Source organism: Bicyclus anynana, chromosome 14 (genome assembly GCF_947172395.1).
Source record: "Bicyclus anynana chromosome 14, ilBicAnyn1.1, whole genome shotgun sequence".
In the NCBI taxonomy this organism is placed as follows: domain Eukaryota; kingdom Metazoa; phylum Arthropoda; class Insecta; order Lepidoptera; family Nymphalidae; genus Bicyclus; species Bicyclus anynana.
This window is the reverse complement of record NC_069096.1, coordinates 1598045-1617523: the sequence shown is the minus strand read 5'-3', so window position 1 is coordinate 1617523 and position 19479 is coordinate 1598045. Positions and strand designations below refer to the sequence as shown.

General features: G+C 37.1%; 1 protein-coding gene across 4 annotated transcripts in view; it reads left to right on the top strand.

Annotated features, from left to right (window-relative positions):
* The first annotated feature begins 764 nt into the window (after positions 1–764).
* LOC112057899 (uncharacterized) overlaps positions 765–19479 on the top strand; it is a 71922-nt gene continuing 53207 nt past the window's right edge. For 2 of the 4 annotated variants that reach the window (XM_052885607.1, XM_052885604.1), the window contains exons 1-8: positions 1399–1687; positions 3696–3847; positions 6551–6783; positions 16172–16301; positions 16727–16912; positions 17390–17618; positions 18496–18601; positions 19047–19196. In XM_052885607.1, coding sequence (XP_052741567.1) covers positions 1399–1687; positions 3696–3847; positions 6551–6783; positions 16172–16301; positions 16727–16912; positions 17390–17618; positions 18496–18601; positions 19047–19196 — 1475 coding nt within the window. The other 2 variants (XM_052885606.1, XM_052885605.1) reach the window with 2 other exon arrangements.

Below are 19479 nucleotides of genomic sequence, written 5' to 3'. Positions count from 1 at the left end.
GTGTTTTTCTAATAGTTTTATTTTACTTAATTTGGCGTGACCTTTTAGTTTTCTATTATAAAAAGAAATAAACTTTGACAGAATCTTAACTTATTTTAAGTTAGATTTATGGAAAAGTTATGTAAGTAGTTAATAATCTTATAATGAAAAGAGTGAAAGTGGATTTTTATCGGTAATCTTACCTTTCCATACTGAACTGATCATAACTACAACAATATGTACAGCTACTTAATGTACAAAAGGGAAAATAAAGTATTTAGGTACCTTATTTACCTTTAAAAAATTAAAGATATTCGAAATATCTGCATCAGAATTACCTATAATTTTAGATGCCTACTTACTAGTCCTATACTATGATAGGATGTGGCTGTACATACCACGAGAAATGTAAAAAATGTTCAGGAAAAAAAATATTTCATTTTATTATCAGTTCTCTATCAAGCGGCATAATAATTAATTAAAATAAAAAATAAAATAAAATAAAAAAATAACTCTGGCCTTGATTTTCTTTTGTCTAAATAATTTTACAATCAAAAACAAAGCACGTAAAAATACACTATTTTAAATATAGAAGTTACCTCCTTTTAGGTAGTCGGTTAAAACACTAAGTATATAGATACTTAGAGCAATATTCTAATTTAAAAGCACGTAAAAATACACTATACATAACATAGAAGTTATAACCTCCTTTTAGGTAGTCGGTTAAAACACTAAGTATGTAGATACTTAGAGCAGTATTCTAATATAAGTTGATCTTTCCAGCGCTATCGAGCTCCCCGCGCGTGGTGTGCTACTACACCAACTGGTCGGTGTACCGGCCCGGCACCGCCAAGTTCAACCCGCAGAACATCAACCCGTACCTCTGCACGCATCTCGTCTACGCGTTCGGCGGGTTCACCAAGGAGAACTCGCTCAAACCCTTCGACAAGTACCAGGACATTGAGAAAGGTAACGAATGTTGAGACATGTCTTTTCGTCAAGTTCAACCCGCAGAACATCAACCCGTACCTCTGCACGCATCTCGTCTACGCGTTCGGCGGGTTCACCAAGGAGAACTCGCTCAAACCCTTCGACAAGTACCAGGACATTGAGAAAGGTAACGAATGTTGAGACATGTCTTTTCGCCAAGTTCAATCCGCAGAATATCAATCCCTACCTCTGAATGCATTTCGTCTACGCGTTCGGCTGTTCACCGATGAGAAATCGCTCAAACCCTTCGACAAGTACCAAGACATTGAGAAAGGTAACGAATGTTGAGACATGCCTTTTCGTCAAGTTCAATCCGCAGAACATTAAACCACATCTCTGCACGCATCTCGTCTACGCGTTCGGCGGGTTCACCAAGGTGAACTCGCTCAAACCCTTCGACAAGTACCAAGACATTGAGAAAGGTAACGAATGTTGAGACATGTCTTTTCGCCAAGTTCAATCCGCAGAATATCAATCCGTACCTCTGAATGCATCTCGTCTACTCGTTCGGTGGGTTCACCAAGGAGAACTCGCTCAAACCCTTCGACAAGTAACAGAACTTTGAGAAAGGTAACGAATGTTGAGACATGTCTTTTCACCAAATTCAATCTGCAAAACATTAACCCGTACCTCTGCACGCATCTCGTCTACGCGTTCGGTGAGTTCACCAAGGAGAACTCGCTCAAACCATTGGACAAGAACCAGGACATTGAGAAAGGTAACGAATGTTGAGACATGTCTTTTAGCCAAGTTCAATCTGCAAAACATTAACCCGTACCTCTGTACGCATCTCGCCTACGCGTTCGGCGGGTTCACCAAGGAGAACTCATTCAAACCCTTCGACAAGTACCAGGACATTAAGAAAGGTAACGTAATAACAAAGGTAGATAACATACTTTTAGCAGACTCAGAAGTGGATTCCAAAATTAAGAAAACCAATGTCGAACAAAGGGTTCACAATACTTGTCAGGACTACTTAATTAACAAATCGAACTGTAACCAAAACAAACCCTAGAATGGAAGAGAATACCTCGAGCTGTCCTTACGGCTTGTGACTCAGGATGCGAGTTTAAGGGATCCCTTCCGACATGCCAACACTCACCATTTACTGCTCAAGCTATTCTCCTCGCCTATCCAAAGTATTAGACAACTTGAAATGTTGACGGCTCGAACGCCACGAGAGTACTGAAGCCGACCTCATATGGCCTATATGTACCTTATATGGCCAGTCATTCCCGTCCGATCGTTACCACTCTCTAACTCCCAACTCTTTACGGAAACAAGTCGCGCCACCTAGCGTCGGCATGAGCTACGAGATCGAGCGACGTCATATCCGTCTCAGACTACTATTTCCTATTCCATAATGCGGACTATCCCCAAAGCAAGCACAGCTTGTGCTATGAATACTGGCGACTGGGGGCATGCCGAGGAAATTTTTTTTTTAAAGAAACGTTTTACATATGGACGATAGATGGTGACACCTTTGCTATCTTCCAAATTCACTACAGCCCTAACTCTAAAATTGGCAACGTATATAAATGCATAGTTATTTAAAAGAAATAACGATAATAATCGATGTAATTTTTTATAATCAACCAAGCCCATTGCTAGGTGAATTTTTTCACTACAATGTAAGAATTCTGAACATTTCCTGATTTTAGAACAATTAAAATTATGTTTATACATTTATAATTATCGTCTAATTAATGGTTGTTCCTTCATTAATCTTAAATCATACGTATATATTTATTAAATTTATCGGAAATTATAGTCATGAACATCCTGTACATACCTAAATACTTGTATGTAGTTGCTATTAAGAGAAATCGTTAATCGGATCGCTATGTGAAAACTTTATAATGTACAAAGTACTAATTGTGTAATTAATTAGTTGATTAACTCAATTGATACTAATTTATAACAATAATTGCCTACTAATGGTTCATGTAAACAAATTGTAATAGAACATCCTGTATCTTGAAACAATCAATCAATTCTGTTTTATTTGTTTTAGCTCATTTATTAAGTAATCGATGATGTATCTAAATCCGCTTAATAAAGTTAATCCTTGACTACAATCTCACCTGATGGTAAGTAATGATGCAGTCTAAGATGGAAGCAGGCTGACTAGTTGAAAATCCACACCCCTTTCGGTTTCTACTGGACATCGTACCGGAACGCTAAATTGCTTGGCGGTTCGCTTTTGCCAGTGGTAACTAGCCATGGATAATCTCCCATTCCTTTAAAACGGATTTTGAAAATTAATTTACTGATAGAAAGCCACGGTATTTCTAGCTATAAGTACGTAATTTAAATTCTACTTATGTGTCTTAGACTTTATTATCATCGTATTCCCACAGTAATAAGTATTACAAGGGTGAAACCGTGGGTCGTCGATTTATTTCTAAATAATTAAAGTAAACTATATTCTTTATCTCAATTCTCTGAAGTCTGCCGATCCGCATTGCGCCTAAAACGTCAACCCTCTCATTCTGAAAAGACCCTCGAGCTCAACAGAGTGCCTAGTGGCAGTTTTCATACTGTGACGGTCGCGTAACGTAAACACGAAATTCTAAGGAATTGAAACAGCGCCATCTAGTAGCACTGCTGCACAACTGTTGCATTCCATATTTATGTTTACGCGATCGTCACAGTATGAAAAGATTGAGAACTCCCACTAGGCCTGTTAGCCGAATATGGGTTTTTATGATGATATTTTTGATCAGGTGGTTATGCAAAGTTCAACGGGCTCAAGACGTACAACAAGAACCTCAAGACGCTCCTGGCCATCGGAGGCTGGAACGAAGGCTCCGGCCGCTTCTCACCCATGGTCGCCGCCAAGGACAGGAGGAGAGAGTTCGTCAGGAATGTTATTAAGGTGAGGTGTGAACTATTATTTACTCAGAGGCACAATTATCCGCCCACTTTAATATGACGCGAGTATATTAAAGTGGGCGAATAATAAATTGTGCCTCTGAGTATATTTAAGACATACACGAAGTTTTTCAACACACAAATTAAAAATGCGGGTATAAATCGCCAGTCATTTCTCACCTAATAAAAATTATAATTGACTTATTCTTAAAATAATGAAACTAAATTTGAAAATTAAGCTTAGAACAATTAGATATTATAAATAACATTGTATAAAAAAAAATATGAAACGACATGCGTTTTCTACCTTCATTTCTAATTTATTTGTTGGTAAACAGTGCACATCGAATATGGCTATAGTATAGTTAGGATTTAGGACAAAAAAAACGAGTATGTAATAAAATAAACTGTTGTAGACAAAGTTATATCGTTATCATTTGGCGGTCAAGTCTTGTTTTGTCTGTTCTTTGAGTAGGTATTTTTTGTTTCACGATCCTGACGATGACATAAAGACCGGCAATGCTTAGCCAAGTGGTACGTCGATTCTTTTTCTACGATCTATCGACAGGTCACGTGATCAAGATATGTCATTGCCATACATTTTACTAGTTTTCGAAGTGTTAGCGATTGTAGAAAGAGAATCGACTAGAGGGGCGGGCTTCACAAACACAAGCCTCCTCGATGGAGACGACGAGGTCGTAGATTTCTTAAATCACGATCTCGGAGGCGCCCGGACTGATACACTCAGGCCAAAACACCCTTCCACAATGGTCCTACAGTAGAGAGTCGTTCCGCCCATATCTTCTGCTTTTGCCTTCGGGTCTAATCAGGCGATGCTTCTGCGCTGACCCAAAACCCCCGCTGATGCCGCTGAGATCCCAATAAGGAGTGGTACTTACACAAACAAAAAAAAGATAAAATATGCGGCTCACTTTGTACAATAGTAAAGTGATTAATACGTTATCTCTCCGTTAGATAACGTAGCGAGTAGCCCGGGCGGCAGAAAGCTGGCCCGGCCTGCCTGTGCAGGCTGCCTGCACTTTCTCTGTCATTATAGTTATTAAAGGCACAGGCGGATATCTGCGCCTACCTATGCTATAACAAGAATTTGGACATTGAATGTCTGTGTATTGAACTAAAAAATGTAATTAAGTACCCATATTAATATTGGCTATTGTTTTACTTTCGGAAGTCATAATCATAATCATAAATCATAAATCATTTATTGCCAGAATGTGGTCATATACAGATATTGTTACATTTTAATGTTCCTACACAATCTGCCTCATAGGCGTGCAAGCCGAGTACATTATTATAATTTTTATTTACTAATATTAGAACTGTCAATCATTTATAATGTCATTTCATAAATTAAAGTCATATAACAAACATAATAAAATAAAATTAAACGAAAGTAATATTGTCAAAACATTAAGTATACATTTACATGTTATTAATATAAAATAATTTGTCATTAAGGAACTCTGCTACTGTGTAATATCCTTTATTTAAGAGTATTTTAACCATTCTTCCTTTGAATTGCATAGCATCTAACCTTTTCAAACTCTCGGTTCTCTTTTCAAAAGTCGGTTTATTGTTGGATATACAAATGTTTTTGTGTGTGTAAATTAAATAAACTTTGTCACAGCAGAAACGTGCTTTTAAATTGCAGAGCGTGACATCGAAACCCGTTTATAAAAAAAAGGTTGTTTAGCGATCATAACGATAGTTGTTAATTTATAAACATGTTTCTACGTTCTTTAACCTCTTTAATTGTTATTTCTACAGCAGGTAAACCCGCGTTACACAAGTAGTATGTTTACACGGGTGTGAATGTTGCTAAGTACACATTCCTTAAGAGATTAGATTCGATTTCGATTTGTCGCTTACACTCGGAGAAATTACTTTGATTATTTCCTTAATCTTTTATCTATGACATTGAAATGCTCTTTATGATGTCAGTTTGAAAGTTGTGTCAGACAATTTATAAAATTAAATATTTTGAATATGACAAAAGTTGGATAGATACATTATTATGACAAGGATCTTTGTGAAATGCTCTTTATGACGTCAGCTTGGATTTTTTTCAGATTTTTTGTTTTTAGCTTGGCAACTTCATTCGTAACACTCACGATGGTCCGCGCGGGCCGGGGGGCGTGTAGCGATGAATAATAATCCCACGACTGATGCACCTCACTTCCACGAAACGCACGATTTCATTTCACACCCGCACAGTCTTTCCCCCCGTCTCCCGCATATCATGGGAGTGTCATCAACGAACTTGCCAGACTATCTATACTAATATTAGAAAGCTGAAGAGTTTGTTTATTTGTTTGTTTGATTGAACGCGCCATACTCAGTGAAAAATTCTTTCTGTGTTAGATAGCCCATTTATCGAGGAAGGCTATAGGCTATATATTATCCCTGTACTCTTACGGGAACGGGAACTACGGGGGTAAAACCGCGCGGCATCAGCTAGTAACTCATAATTCGAGGCCACATAATATGCTGATTTAATGATCAAGATCACTAGATCGATCATCATCATTCATCATTATCAGCCGATGGACGACTGCCAGACACAAGCCTCTTGCAGGGACCTCCAATCACAACGGTCTCGAGCCCCAAGCAATCCAGTTCAACTTTTTAATATTATTTAATTAAAAAATAAAAAAAAAACAAATAGTCTAAAATCCTTGTATTTTAGTTCCTCAGACAAAACCACTTCGACGGGCTGGACTTGGACTGGGAATACCCAGCTGCGCGCGACGGAGGCAAGGCCAAGGACAGAGAGAACTACGCCAAGCTCGTGAAGGAGTTGAGAGAAGAGTTTGAGAAGGAGTCGGAGAAGACGGGCAAGCCTCGCCTGCTGCTCACTATGGCGGTGCCAGCGGGTATCGAGTACATTGAGAAGGGATTCGATGTGAAGACTTTGAGCAGGTTAGATTTCTCTTTGTCTGTTACTACCACGGATATAAGATTGCTAAAGCGTTCAATGTTTTATCGTTGAGAGACGTTATGGTGATGATGATGTGGGAATTGAATTAATTGATTGATAGGTTAAAAAAGGTATTGCGTGCCTCTGTCAGGAATCCAAATAATAAATCAAGTAGACGAACTAATTAACGTTTATTGATACACACGAATAATATAAATTTAAAGTATATAAAATGTCTTACTTAAGCGGACTGGTTAATGAATACTAGAACACGAGCGTTGATATAGACGAGTTAGGAACGACTGCCTTAACTTCACATCGAAGCGAACGTTCTTACAGAAAATGTTTACCTAGCAGTTTGCCTGCTTAGGGTTCACTGCAAACGGTATTTGTGATTGAATATAAGGCACGCTACATCACACCGCCCCAAATTTTTAAGCTAGTAAAAATTGATACGAAATTACGTTACACTACAAACATACATTGTCAAAGTTAAATATATTTTGTTAAGTTGGATAACACCGAGCTAATGTATCGGTAAAATGCTTACGTCGTTATCAGCTCGCCGTCGAGTGGCTACCTGAAATTCGACACGTGTTTACATTGAATAAAACTTATAGTGTAAGAGCGGGTGTAAAAAAAATATTGACAGTCGGTTCCATAATACTACTTACGTATACATACGAATACTAATACATGTTGAATAATTGCGAAAATTAAATAAATTATTGAAGAATTAATAATAATACGTCTAAGTTACACTTGTTGAATTGCAAAAAATACATGAACGATTGAAGAATGAATAACCCTGGTCCCACTGCGTAATAAAAATAACGCATTTATTTGAACATTGAAATCTTTGAAAACTATGCGTATAAGAAAAATAGAAAAACGACGGACCAGAGCTATTTTACAATGTTGTTCCTATAGGTGTCATAAAAATTGTTGTTAGTGAGTGTTGCCGTTGACTCTTTGAGTATGTTAATAATTTGCTTGCTTGTGTTACTTGCGAGAATTACGAGTGACGGGCATGTTATTGTTTCAAATGCTGATGTCTATGACGAACTAATTAACGTTTATTGATACACACGAATAATATAAATTTAAAGTATATAAAATGTCTTACTTAAGCGGACTGGTTAATGAATACTAGAACACGAGCGTTGGTAGGGACGAGTTAGGAACGACTGCCTTAACTTCACACCGAAGCGAACGTTCTTACAGAAAATGTTTACCTAGCAGTTTGCCTGCTTAGGGTTCACTGCATCCAATAATACATTGTAATCTTTGCTGCAAACGGTATTTGTGATTGAATATAAGGCACGCTACAACGTGATATCTCAGTGGATATGACGTCTGCCTTCGATTCGGATGGCGTAGGTTCGAATCCGGTCCGGGGCATGCACCTCCAATTTTTCAGTAATGTGCATTTGTCTTAAACGGTGAATAAAAAACAGCGTAAGGAAACCTGCATACCTGGGAATTTTCTTAATTCTCTACGTGTGAAGTCTGCCAATCCGCATTAAGCAAGCGTGGTGGAATAATGCCTAACCCTTCTCATTCTGAGAGGAGACTCGTGCTCGACAGTGAGCCGAATATGGGTTGTTAATGATGATGTTCTGTAGTTAGCAGGCTTACGTCGTGTTTAAATGCCACTTAGTTTACCACTTGGGAATGTCTTGTTCGTATTTTATATTTTTAAAATTATTCGTAGACCAATGATTAAGCGTTCCTGTGAGATGCCTAGTTAGAGTTGTACAAAGTCAAATTTAAATAAATAGCCATAATTGTTCCATCACATCTTAGTAGAAACCCAATACACTCAGCTATGTAAGGAAATCATAGTCCGTAAGCTAGCTAGAAAATAGAAATCTTTTCCTTGCATGTTACGGAAATCTACAATCATAGTAAACGTTGCAATGAAAATTGGATAGTGGCGCCCCTAGACAGGCTGTTCAGGCTGCACAAGTGTGATCTTCCTTTTCATTTAAAAAAACAATATAGGGTGACAAATAAATACAAACAAATATTACAGGCTATAATTTGTACACTACCCACAACACATTAGAACCCCGCACAACAATTTCGCCCAACAACATCACGTATACGTGCGAAATTACAAAACCATAGAGCCATAAATTGTCACCGAGCAACCAATTAGTAACACATCCATACAAGCCTCAAGATCACACGATATAGGTTGCCGCCACGGACGCCGGTTGCGAAGACTTGAATAAATATCGGCAACCGGGTTGCGACACGCGGGTACTGTGTGTGTGCGTATGTTACTTAATTTTCTAATTCAATGTCGCGTTGCTTCATATTTTCCAATTGAATGGTGCATGTTATATACTTTTCATTTCTCATACTCGGAAAGTAGTGTTGTTTTGATCTGAGTATTGGGTGGAAAATGCTGCTTCCCTACACAGGGAGGGAATAACTCATACAAATTACTTCCCACCTAAGGGCCGGAATGAACTTTAAAAATAGAACTACTGTCATTAGCTGTGAAGAGTTTTATGTTTTTTTTAATTTGTCCCCACCTAAATTCGGGGACAGGCAAAGATCGTTGACCATACAGCCTGTTCAGACGTCAATGAAGTTCTATAGGAAAACTTTTATGTAAAAAGTAAAGTAATTATAAAAAAAATGCTACGGCCATGTGAGTTTCTAAACAACCAGTGTAAATTTAGCGCAAACTTCTTAATCGGAATAAGCCGCAACAATAACGTGTTGAGTTCCCTAAATAAAATTTGAAAAGTCGACATAAATTGGCGGGATACTAATCTGTTACATAACAGTGACGGAGTTTAAAAAAATAGATAATGATTAAAAAATATAATGGCTGAATTTTGTCTAAAGTAATATTTATTTCCGAACGACTATTTGCCGTCTCATTTCTTCTCGCGCTTTCTCTCTTTCTCTCTCCCCAAGACGGTGGATTTAATTAAACAAGACGTTTTTACGGTGCAATCAGTAAGATTCCAAGAGCGGGCCAAATAAATAGACAATAATTATAATTTCCTCTTAATCGAAATGAAATTTCCTCATATTGGAGTGTTTAACACGGGTAAAAGAATCAATTCCTCTAAATACCTCGGGAATTGATTCTTTCCACCCTCGGTGAACAATCTACTATACTATGCTTGGGTCAAGATGCGTGGTTAGACCAATTGGCTTCCTCGCAAATCTTGGTTTACGTTTTCTTTGGTTCAATAATTAAATATCGATTTAAGTCTACTTATCGAGCTAGTTAGAAAATTGATTAAAACCAGAACTTAACAATTTAGGTAAGTTAGATTATATTTATATACCTAGTGTTAAATATTGATTCAGCAAAAATCATCAATATTTTGGTTCATCTGCGTGTCGCTTCACTTCTGATTTGATCGGGCTGAAACTTCGAGCTTAGCTCGCTAATTCTTTACCACTGTTTCACTCTGATGGTTTTTATGAGGCCTAATATTTAAAGCCCAACATCGGAAGTATTGAATTTTTTTTCAGCCTTACATTTAACTGAATATGAACCTCGTCTATTTTTAATTAGTATGTGAATATAAGAAGTCCCGACTGTGCATTGTTCAAGAAACCGTGCGGTTCTTTTGTCCAAAGTTACTTAGTGTAGAATGCAAAATATTTAGACAAATAATAAGGTCTGTCATCATGATGATAACTGTTGCCCACAAATTGCAAAATACTCATTTGTGTACAGACAATACATGGTATACAATGCATAGGGCGGTAGGGTGACATCACATTTCGTTGCTTTGTAAACTTACTCGTAATCCCGATAACTTATGTGGCTTAATATCATCAATATGCAATAGTAAACCTGGAGTCAGATATATATAATAAATATAGTGACCGTTTCAAAATCTATATTTCTATACTAATATTATAAATAAGAAAAGTAAGTCTGTCTGTCTGTCTGTCTGTTACCTTTTCACGGCGAAATGGCTGAACCGATCAACATCAATTTTGGTAAATGGGACTTAGGAGCAAAATATAGGGTACTTTTTGACACTAAAAAGGGGGTGAAATAGGGGTTGAAAGTTAGTATGGAAAGTCCTTCATTTTTAGAGTTACAGTTTTAAAAATTTATTCATAAATAAGGAAAATATACGAAATATAACGTGACTCAAGAATTTTTAAAATACAACCCCTAAAGTGGTGAAATAGGGGTTGAAAGTTTACATTGATTACCACGTGGCCAAAGAAATTGAGAATAGAAATGTTGGTTCTGTATTCCGTCCAAGGAATCCTCAACAAACGTCTCCAACACCACATATCCAGGGCATGTGAGACTAATCTCATGAAACTTGAACGTATGGTTTCCTCGCGTATGTAGAAGAACAATATAATTGATCTCGGGTGTTTACGCCGCTCTGTTTGCTTTGCATTTCGGAACAATGCTGCGGCACTACATTAGGTACCTTGTTTAATTTGTGTAACTTGTATAATTTGCGTCCCATTATTTAGGTTAGTTTTGTCATAACATTTAGGATTGCAACGCCTAAATTTTGGCTAAGAGGCTTTTTATTTATTTGTATACCACATATAATACAGACTTTCTTGATGAATACTGTTTACCAATAAAGAAATTAGAAATGAAGGTAGGTAAAATATAATTATAAATAAAGCTTAAAATATAATTTATTTTCATCAATTTAAGAATAAGTTGATTTTAATTATTATTAGGTGTGAAATGACTAGTGATTTATACCCTCATTTTTAATTTGTTTGTTGGTAAACAGTCCTCATCAAGAAAGGCTGTAGTATAGAATAGGTAGGTACAGAGATTTATTAAATATTTTCCTAAAGTAATTAAAAATAAATAACACTCCAGTATTATGTTTGTAAAGAAATATACAATTAATATATCTGTCCTGGCAAACGTTGTTCTGATATATTTTTATAGAAAATAAAAATAAAATCACGGTTAAAAATGGGTATGAGGTAGGAATATGTGAATGAAATAGCTATTCATTACGAAATCGTACAAAAAAAATCAAAAAATCGGTTAAGCTGCCTCTAATATATTAGAAAACATGAATACCTAACCTAACCTTTCATAATTCAAACCATAAAATGACTCAGTATAATTTAATACTTTGTAATAACAATTTAATTACATCAACCTTTTGTAACGACCAAATTCCTTTACATATTATAAGAACCTAAAAACAACTTGTTTTTAAGAAGCCATTTTTTAACAAAACTAGATTTTAATTTGGATGATTTCATCTGGTGGAATTTTTGAGTCATCGCTTATTTTTTGTACAGTTGACAAATTATATTATTTTTCTCACTAGGTATAGAATAAAATAAAACTTGAGTATAAAGCTTCGTACACACCGGCGTATTCATCCGAACCGGTAGTGAGGAGTCTGTGTCCAACATGGACTCTAGCTTATAGAAAAAGGACGTGTTCAAAAATTATCGTATAAAATGCTAATCTGAAACCGCATTAAGCCTGTGTATACGCGGTCTGGGTTTAAAGCCATGCTACACATCAATTCTCTATCTACAAACACTAACGCTTCGAAAACTAAAAAAATGTAAAGAGGTTACATTCGTTATCTATCAGTCACGTGATCAACCTATCAATAATTTTTGCCATTCCCAATCATCTTTTGGTTTTCGAAGCTTTTGTAGAAAGAGAATTGATGAACTTGGCTACAATCCTTTGTTTTATGTAGCGTGCATGCAAGCGCTTTTGCAGATTGCATACGCTCAGAAAAAGCTCTGAAATTGCACTAACAAGAAAATCTTAATGCATTCATTTTCACACACAGATATGGGTTTTAATAAGTTGACTTCTACTGTCCAATAGTCTATCACCCCGTAGTGTCTATAGTAGGTAATACAATATTTAAGCCGCCTTTATTTACCTTAAAGGATATATCGTTTAAAATGTGGTCTTAAGTTAGGTTTTTCTTGTGCCCTTTACTTTTCGATCGTAAATAACTTAACTCGTAAATCCAGGCGTTGTGTACGTACCATACCAAAAGAAATGCCTTTGTGTCTTGTTAAAAAGATCATAAATTCCACAGACAGCATTTTAATGTAAATTAGTAGAGCCATCGGAAGAATTCATGCGTACCGTCTGACCACGTACGTCCTTATAAGGTGAAACTGTGGGTAGATGTACAATTAATGAGACACGCCTTGCGGCCTTGACCTTTGCAACACTATACCACACTATACGTTACACGATACATGATAAAATGCCTGTTAAGGTGGTGTCAGACTAACTTGTAATTGCAAGATTTATACCGGAACCTTTACTTCTGTACTAATGTCATAAAGAGGTAATTGTGGTATTGTAGAATAATCTCTGGATTTACTGAACTGATTTTGAAAATTCTTTTACCACTAGAAAGCCACGTTATTTGTGAGTATTAAAGATCATATTTTATCCCCTTATTCTCACTGTAACGGGAACTACGCGGGTGAAACCGTGGGGATAAATCAATAATGAATGTCATTACAGTTTATATTTTGCGATGACCAAATAATTCAGGTAAAATTGCTTTACAATATTTAAATATCACGACATCTTTTGTAAATAAAATATGTGTTAAGAAAGTTTTCTCAGCTCTGAAAGCTTCAGCTCTCTACGCTTTCACTACACTGTGAGATTTTCGGATAAAAGCAAAATAAATTTGTTATTCATAGTATTTTATCACCTACCACATTAAACGCAATATTCAAAATTGCATTTACAACTACAAAAAGTACAAAGTCCTTGGTTTTCCTATTCCTGATACATTGCAAGGATTGGATAGAAGCAGGCGTTACTTTGCGGAAGTTCATCTATACTATCTATACTAATCTATACTCTATACTAATATTATAAAGAGGTAAAGTTTGTAAGTTTGTAAGTTTGTCACATTTTTTAAATGGGGTAATCTTCGGAACTACTGGTCCGATTTTAAAAATTCTTTCACCAATAGAATGCTACATTATCGGGGAGTGCTATAGGCTATATTTTATATTGGTATCATATATATTAGCCGAGTTATCACAGTTTTTGTCATACAGGTCGGACTAAAAACTTTTTAAACAGACTTATTCGCATGCGCTGCCTTAACCATTGTGTAAAATTGAAATTAATGTATAGAGACTTTATGTATCTTTAAAAGTTCTACAAAAAAGTCCGCGACGCCATATATCTATCTTCTATATATTAGCAGATATAGTACCTTTTGTGTTTTAAAAATTATTAATTTTATATACTTAGGATTACGTCATTATTTATACAACTAAACTTTAATCCTTATTAAAATAAATTGTTTAATAATCTCAAGAATATTATGGAGATAAGATTTGCCCTTTACAGTATGTTAATTACTTAAAAAGTTTCGGAGATAATACAACATTTCTAAAAGACGCAGTAATTCCGCTATATGACGCCCGGCGCTTTCATTTACGTAGTTCCCGTTCCCGTGTGAATATGGGGATCAAACATAGCCTATAACACTCGCAAATAACGTAGCTTTCTATTGGTAAAACAATTTTTCAAATCGGTCCAGTAGATCCAGAGATTACCTCCTACAACCACACGAACTTTACCTCTTTATATTATTAGCATAGGAGTCTCTATTTCTCTTGGTCATACCACCACTCTCGAAAGACTGGACCGATTTTGCTAGGGGTAGGAGTAAGATAGAGAAGTTACAGGGTAGGGTAGGGTATGGGTAGGGAAGCGTAGGGGTAGTGTAGGGGTAGGGTAGGTTTAGGGCCGGGTTTAGGGTAGTGGTAGGGTAGAGGTAGAGATAGGGTAGTGGTAGGGTAGAGGTACGGGTAGGATAGGGAAGTGGTAGGGTAGGGGTAGGATAGGCGTGAGATAGGGGTACGGGTGGGATAGGGGTAGGAAAGGGATAGGGTACGGGGAGGGTAGGTGTAGGATGGGGTTAGGGGTAGGATGGGGGTAGGGGTAGGATGGGGGTAGGGTGTAGGTAAGCTATGGGTAGGGTAGGGGTAGGTTGGGGTAGAGTAGGGGTAGGGTGGGGGTAGGGGTTGGGTAGGGGTAGGTTGGGGTAGAGTAGGGGTAGGGTGGGGGTAGGGGTAGGGTAGGGGTAGCAGTAAAGTTGACATCGAAATTAACGCGGACGAAGTCGCGGGCGTCCGCTAGTCATGATTATATAATGATTTATTTATTTTGCTATCATCCGCGAAAAGTCGATAAGTCAGGATATGTTGACTCTACAACGTGCAATTGCACGTTGTAGAGTCACCATATCCTGAGGATGCTCCGGTTTCGGGGTGAAACGTACGTAGAGAGTATTTTGCCGGACCTGGGTGACGTTGTCGCATGGGTTCGTCGACTTTTCGCGGATGATAGCAAAATAAATAAATCATTATATAAACATTGCAAGGATCTGAACTGAAATACTCTTTCAGCTTCCATTTTCCCTACCACCTTTCAGGCAAGCGCATTTTAATAATAAAATAAAATTTAAATGGCTTAATCATCGCTTAACATCATATGCGTAATGACAGTCTATCGAAGCCTTTATCATGAAAAAAATCGCATGAGTTTGTTAGGTACTATATACATAGATTATGGTGGCGATACACAAAAACGGTCATCTTAAAAGCTGTATTTGTATATGTTCGCCATAAAATTTACATATTTTTTTCTTTTAATGATGAACATTTTGCACACGTCGCGTAGATAATAATCAGTATTATTTATTACTATTCTTTAAACAGATTCTATACCAACAATTATCTTCGTATAATTTAGTTATCTTTATGACAGACGTCCACTAATCCGCATCGAACGGACTTTTTTTTTTATTCTTTACAAGTTAGCTCTTGACTAGAATCTCACCTGATGGTAAGTGATGATGCAGTCTAAGATGGAAGCGGGCTAACTTGTTAGGAGGAGGATGAAAATCCACACCCCTTTCAGTTTCTACACGGCATCGTACCGGAACGCTAAATCGCTTGGCGGTACGTCTTTGCCGGTAGGGTGGTAACTAGCCACGGCCGAAGCCTCCCACCAGCCAGACCTGGACAAATTAAGAAAATTTCAATCTGCCCAGCCGGGGATCGAACCCAGGACCTCCGTCTTGTAAATCCACCGCGCATACCACTGCGCCACGGAGGCCGTCAACATTAAAAACTCAGTGCAGTGTAAAATTAAAAACCCATTTGATGCGTTGCGTCCGATAGGTACGATGGAGATCAGTGGACGCCTGCCATTAGCCGAACTTTTTTAAAAAATAGTATGACTATTCATACAGTAACCGTATGAATAAGTTCTTCTTATTATTATTTTATTCTTCCAGTAACTTTTGTAACTATGAAAACCTCTATTAATTTGTCTTTTCTTTTAATTACCTGTTTATCTCTTCACTAAATAACGTCCATTGTGTGCAGATACCTGGACTGGATGAACCTGCTGACGTACGACTACCACTCCGCGTTCGAGCCGGCCGTCAACCACCACGCGCCGCTCTACCCCATCGAGGAGCCCAACGAGTACAGCGTCGACAATGAGCTCAATATTGTAAGTCACTTGCACCGAATAGAATGTCGTCCATCTAATTAATTTTCGGAATAATAAGAACATACTATTTATCCAGTAACCGTACGAATAAAATATTTTCATTTGAATACGGTTACGGTTGCCGTATGCATAAAAGCACAGTAACTCAAATATTCTAGAGTCGTTGCAAGGTCTCATTTTTAACCGACTTCCAAAAAGGAGGAGGTTCTACGTTCGGCTGTATGTATGTTTTTTTAGTACTATTTGTATTCATGTATGTAACGAACAAACTCTAAAACTACTGGACCGATTTGAAAAATTCTTTGTAAGCTGCATTATCAGAGAGTAACAAAGGCTAAATGTTATCCCCGTATTCCCTCGGGAAAGGGAAGTACGCGGGTATAACCGCGAGTTTCTGCTAGTAATTAATTAATTGTATGTTCCAGGACTACACGATAAAGTTCTACCTAGAGAACGGAGCTGATCCCGACAAGCTGGTGTTGGGTATACCGACCTACGGTCGTTCCTACACGCTGTTCAACCCGGACGCCGTGGAGATTGGTTCGCCTGCCGACGGGCCTGGTGAACAGGGGGATGCTACCAGGGAAAAGGGATATTTGGCGTACTATGAGGTGAGAATCTCTGAAAAGTTATTATTTTTCTGAATTTATTTTAGTCAGGGTCAAAAAGAGATTCAACTCCGAAATCTCACAAGTGAAATAAGTCAGTAAGAACTTTTGTTAATTTAGAAACGCATTCCTTTGCAAGGAAAAAAATATTTTTCCCGCTCGCTTGACTATATTTGATCGGACTCTACAAGCGGAGGAAGAAGAGAGAGGGGTTCGGTACATAATATGTATATGGCTAATATGTTTTTTAATTATTTTATTTGAAGTAGCCATACCCCCAAATTATATGATAATAATCAATCCTGATCGATTTTGTAATTAACTAAATTCGTTACTTCGCATTTACGTTTTTGAATCTCTTGATATAAAATGGTATCTTAAAAGAAACTTAGTATTTTTGGAAACGATACGGAGAAAACGTCTATTTATCTTTGCATAATTACGAGTTTAAATATCCTAACAATTAGAACTATATTCCAGATTTGCGAAGCCCTAAAACCAAAGAGCAAGAAACGCGCGATCGCATCAGACGAATACTCCGAAGAAGAAGAAGGCTCCGAGGAAGAAGAGGAAGAAGAGTGGACCATAATGTACCCCAACCGCGACGCCATGGGCCCGGTCGCGTACAAGGGCAACCAGTGGGTCGGCTACGACGACATAGATATCGTGAAGAAGAAAGCCGAATATGTCGCTAAAAATGGACTTGGAGGTATGTTCTGCCATAATATTTTTTTTATATTATACTAGAAAATAGAAACCGAAATCGCCAGCCAAATTTTAATAAAACGAAGTTAAGCCTCAAAATTACAGTGCAAATGTTGGAATAACTGAGTTTAATACTTATAGTATAGGTAGAAGTAGTACTGTCAATGTGTGTTCACAAACAACAAAAATAATTTAAACAACAATTATGAAATCGCATGTTTTTTTTAATTTGGCGGGCAATTTTAGTCTCTACTTTCATTAGCCAAACTCTAGTGAAGGGATGAAAGTGTATTGAACCTGACATTGGGATAAATAGTTTCATTTTATAATTCAAGCATGCTATATGGCTGATGTGTGAAAACCGAAATTTTGCCAAATGTAGGTATTTTCTGTACTTAATATTATAAAGAGGAAAGATTTTTTAGTGTGTTTGGTTGCATTGAATAGGCTCTAAAACTACTAAACCCTTTTTAAAAAGTTCTTTCACCGTTAGGAAGCTACACTATCCATGCGAGAACCACGTGGGTGAAACCGCGCGGCGTCCGCTAGTTTAAGATAAAATGAGTTTGTGCGTTCTGCTGCCTCTTTTTATAACATCCTAAATTCCATTTTTGGTAATTTAATGCTTACTACACTCGATTTTTTACTACACTCGATTTTTTAATAATTGCTAAGTGAAACTTAAGCCTCCATTTGAGTGAAGAATATTTTTAGTTGTAATTAAATTGAAATTATCTGATCATTGCGTCATTGAATGAAAAGTTTTCTGAGAATCTGACTATTTATGTTACAACCATACATTAAATATATTTACTGTTTCCTCAAATCACCTACTAATAGTTAATGTTTCCTGTAATAATATGGTATTTTACAACCATCAGGTATAATGTTCTGGTCGATCGACAACGATGATTTCCGCGGTACTTGCCACGGCAAGCCTTACCCGCTTATTGAAGCTGCCAAAGAAGCATACATCGCTAAGTTCGGGTAAGTTTGTTTTATATTATAATCAAACCTATAATTATTAAATATTAATTATTAAATAGTTCAGTATCGATTTCAAAAAAATATATAATGCCCTCCGACACTTTTTTTTTAAATATCTTCAATGTACAGAATTGGACCTGTTATTATTGAAAATATTCTCTTTTTGACGTGACAACGTCTTATAATTCGATGGAGCTGCAAACTCGAAAAAATATGACGTCATGCGTCGCTACCTCGCTCTAGGGTTGCCAACTTTTTTTACAAGAAATAAAGTATATTCTGGTCTATGAAGATTATTAAACGGTAATTTAGAAAAACGAACATTTTCTTTTGAAAAATGCAACCACTCCATCAATATTTTCTTATGGCGTTGTCACTTCAACTATCGTCAGTAAACTGACTTTACAGACAACCGTTTTTTTATAATAAAATATTATATTTTCAGATCCACCGACCTGACCTCGGTAAAGGAAACCCCTAAACTGTCATCAAAGTCCGCAAACCGCAGAAGGAACCGCCCCAAGCCCAGCCCCTCCACCACCACCACCACCACCACTACCACCACAACTACTACGACCAAAAAACCCAAAATTAAGTGAGTAGTTCAATGGCATACTACTACATACATACTAATATAATATAAAATAAGAAAATTAATGCTTCCACGCATTCAAAAATTCAAAATTAATTTATTTTAAGCAGTTACAAGCCCACCTGTTTGGAAGGCAGATTCTGATGAGTTGCTTATTTAAATTAGTCAATATTCACTATGTATATTACACATAAGCTGACGCAGCGCGGTTTCACCCGCGTGGTTCCCGTTCCCGTAGGAATACGGGGATAATATATAGCCTATAGACTTCTTCGGCCTTTACCCG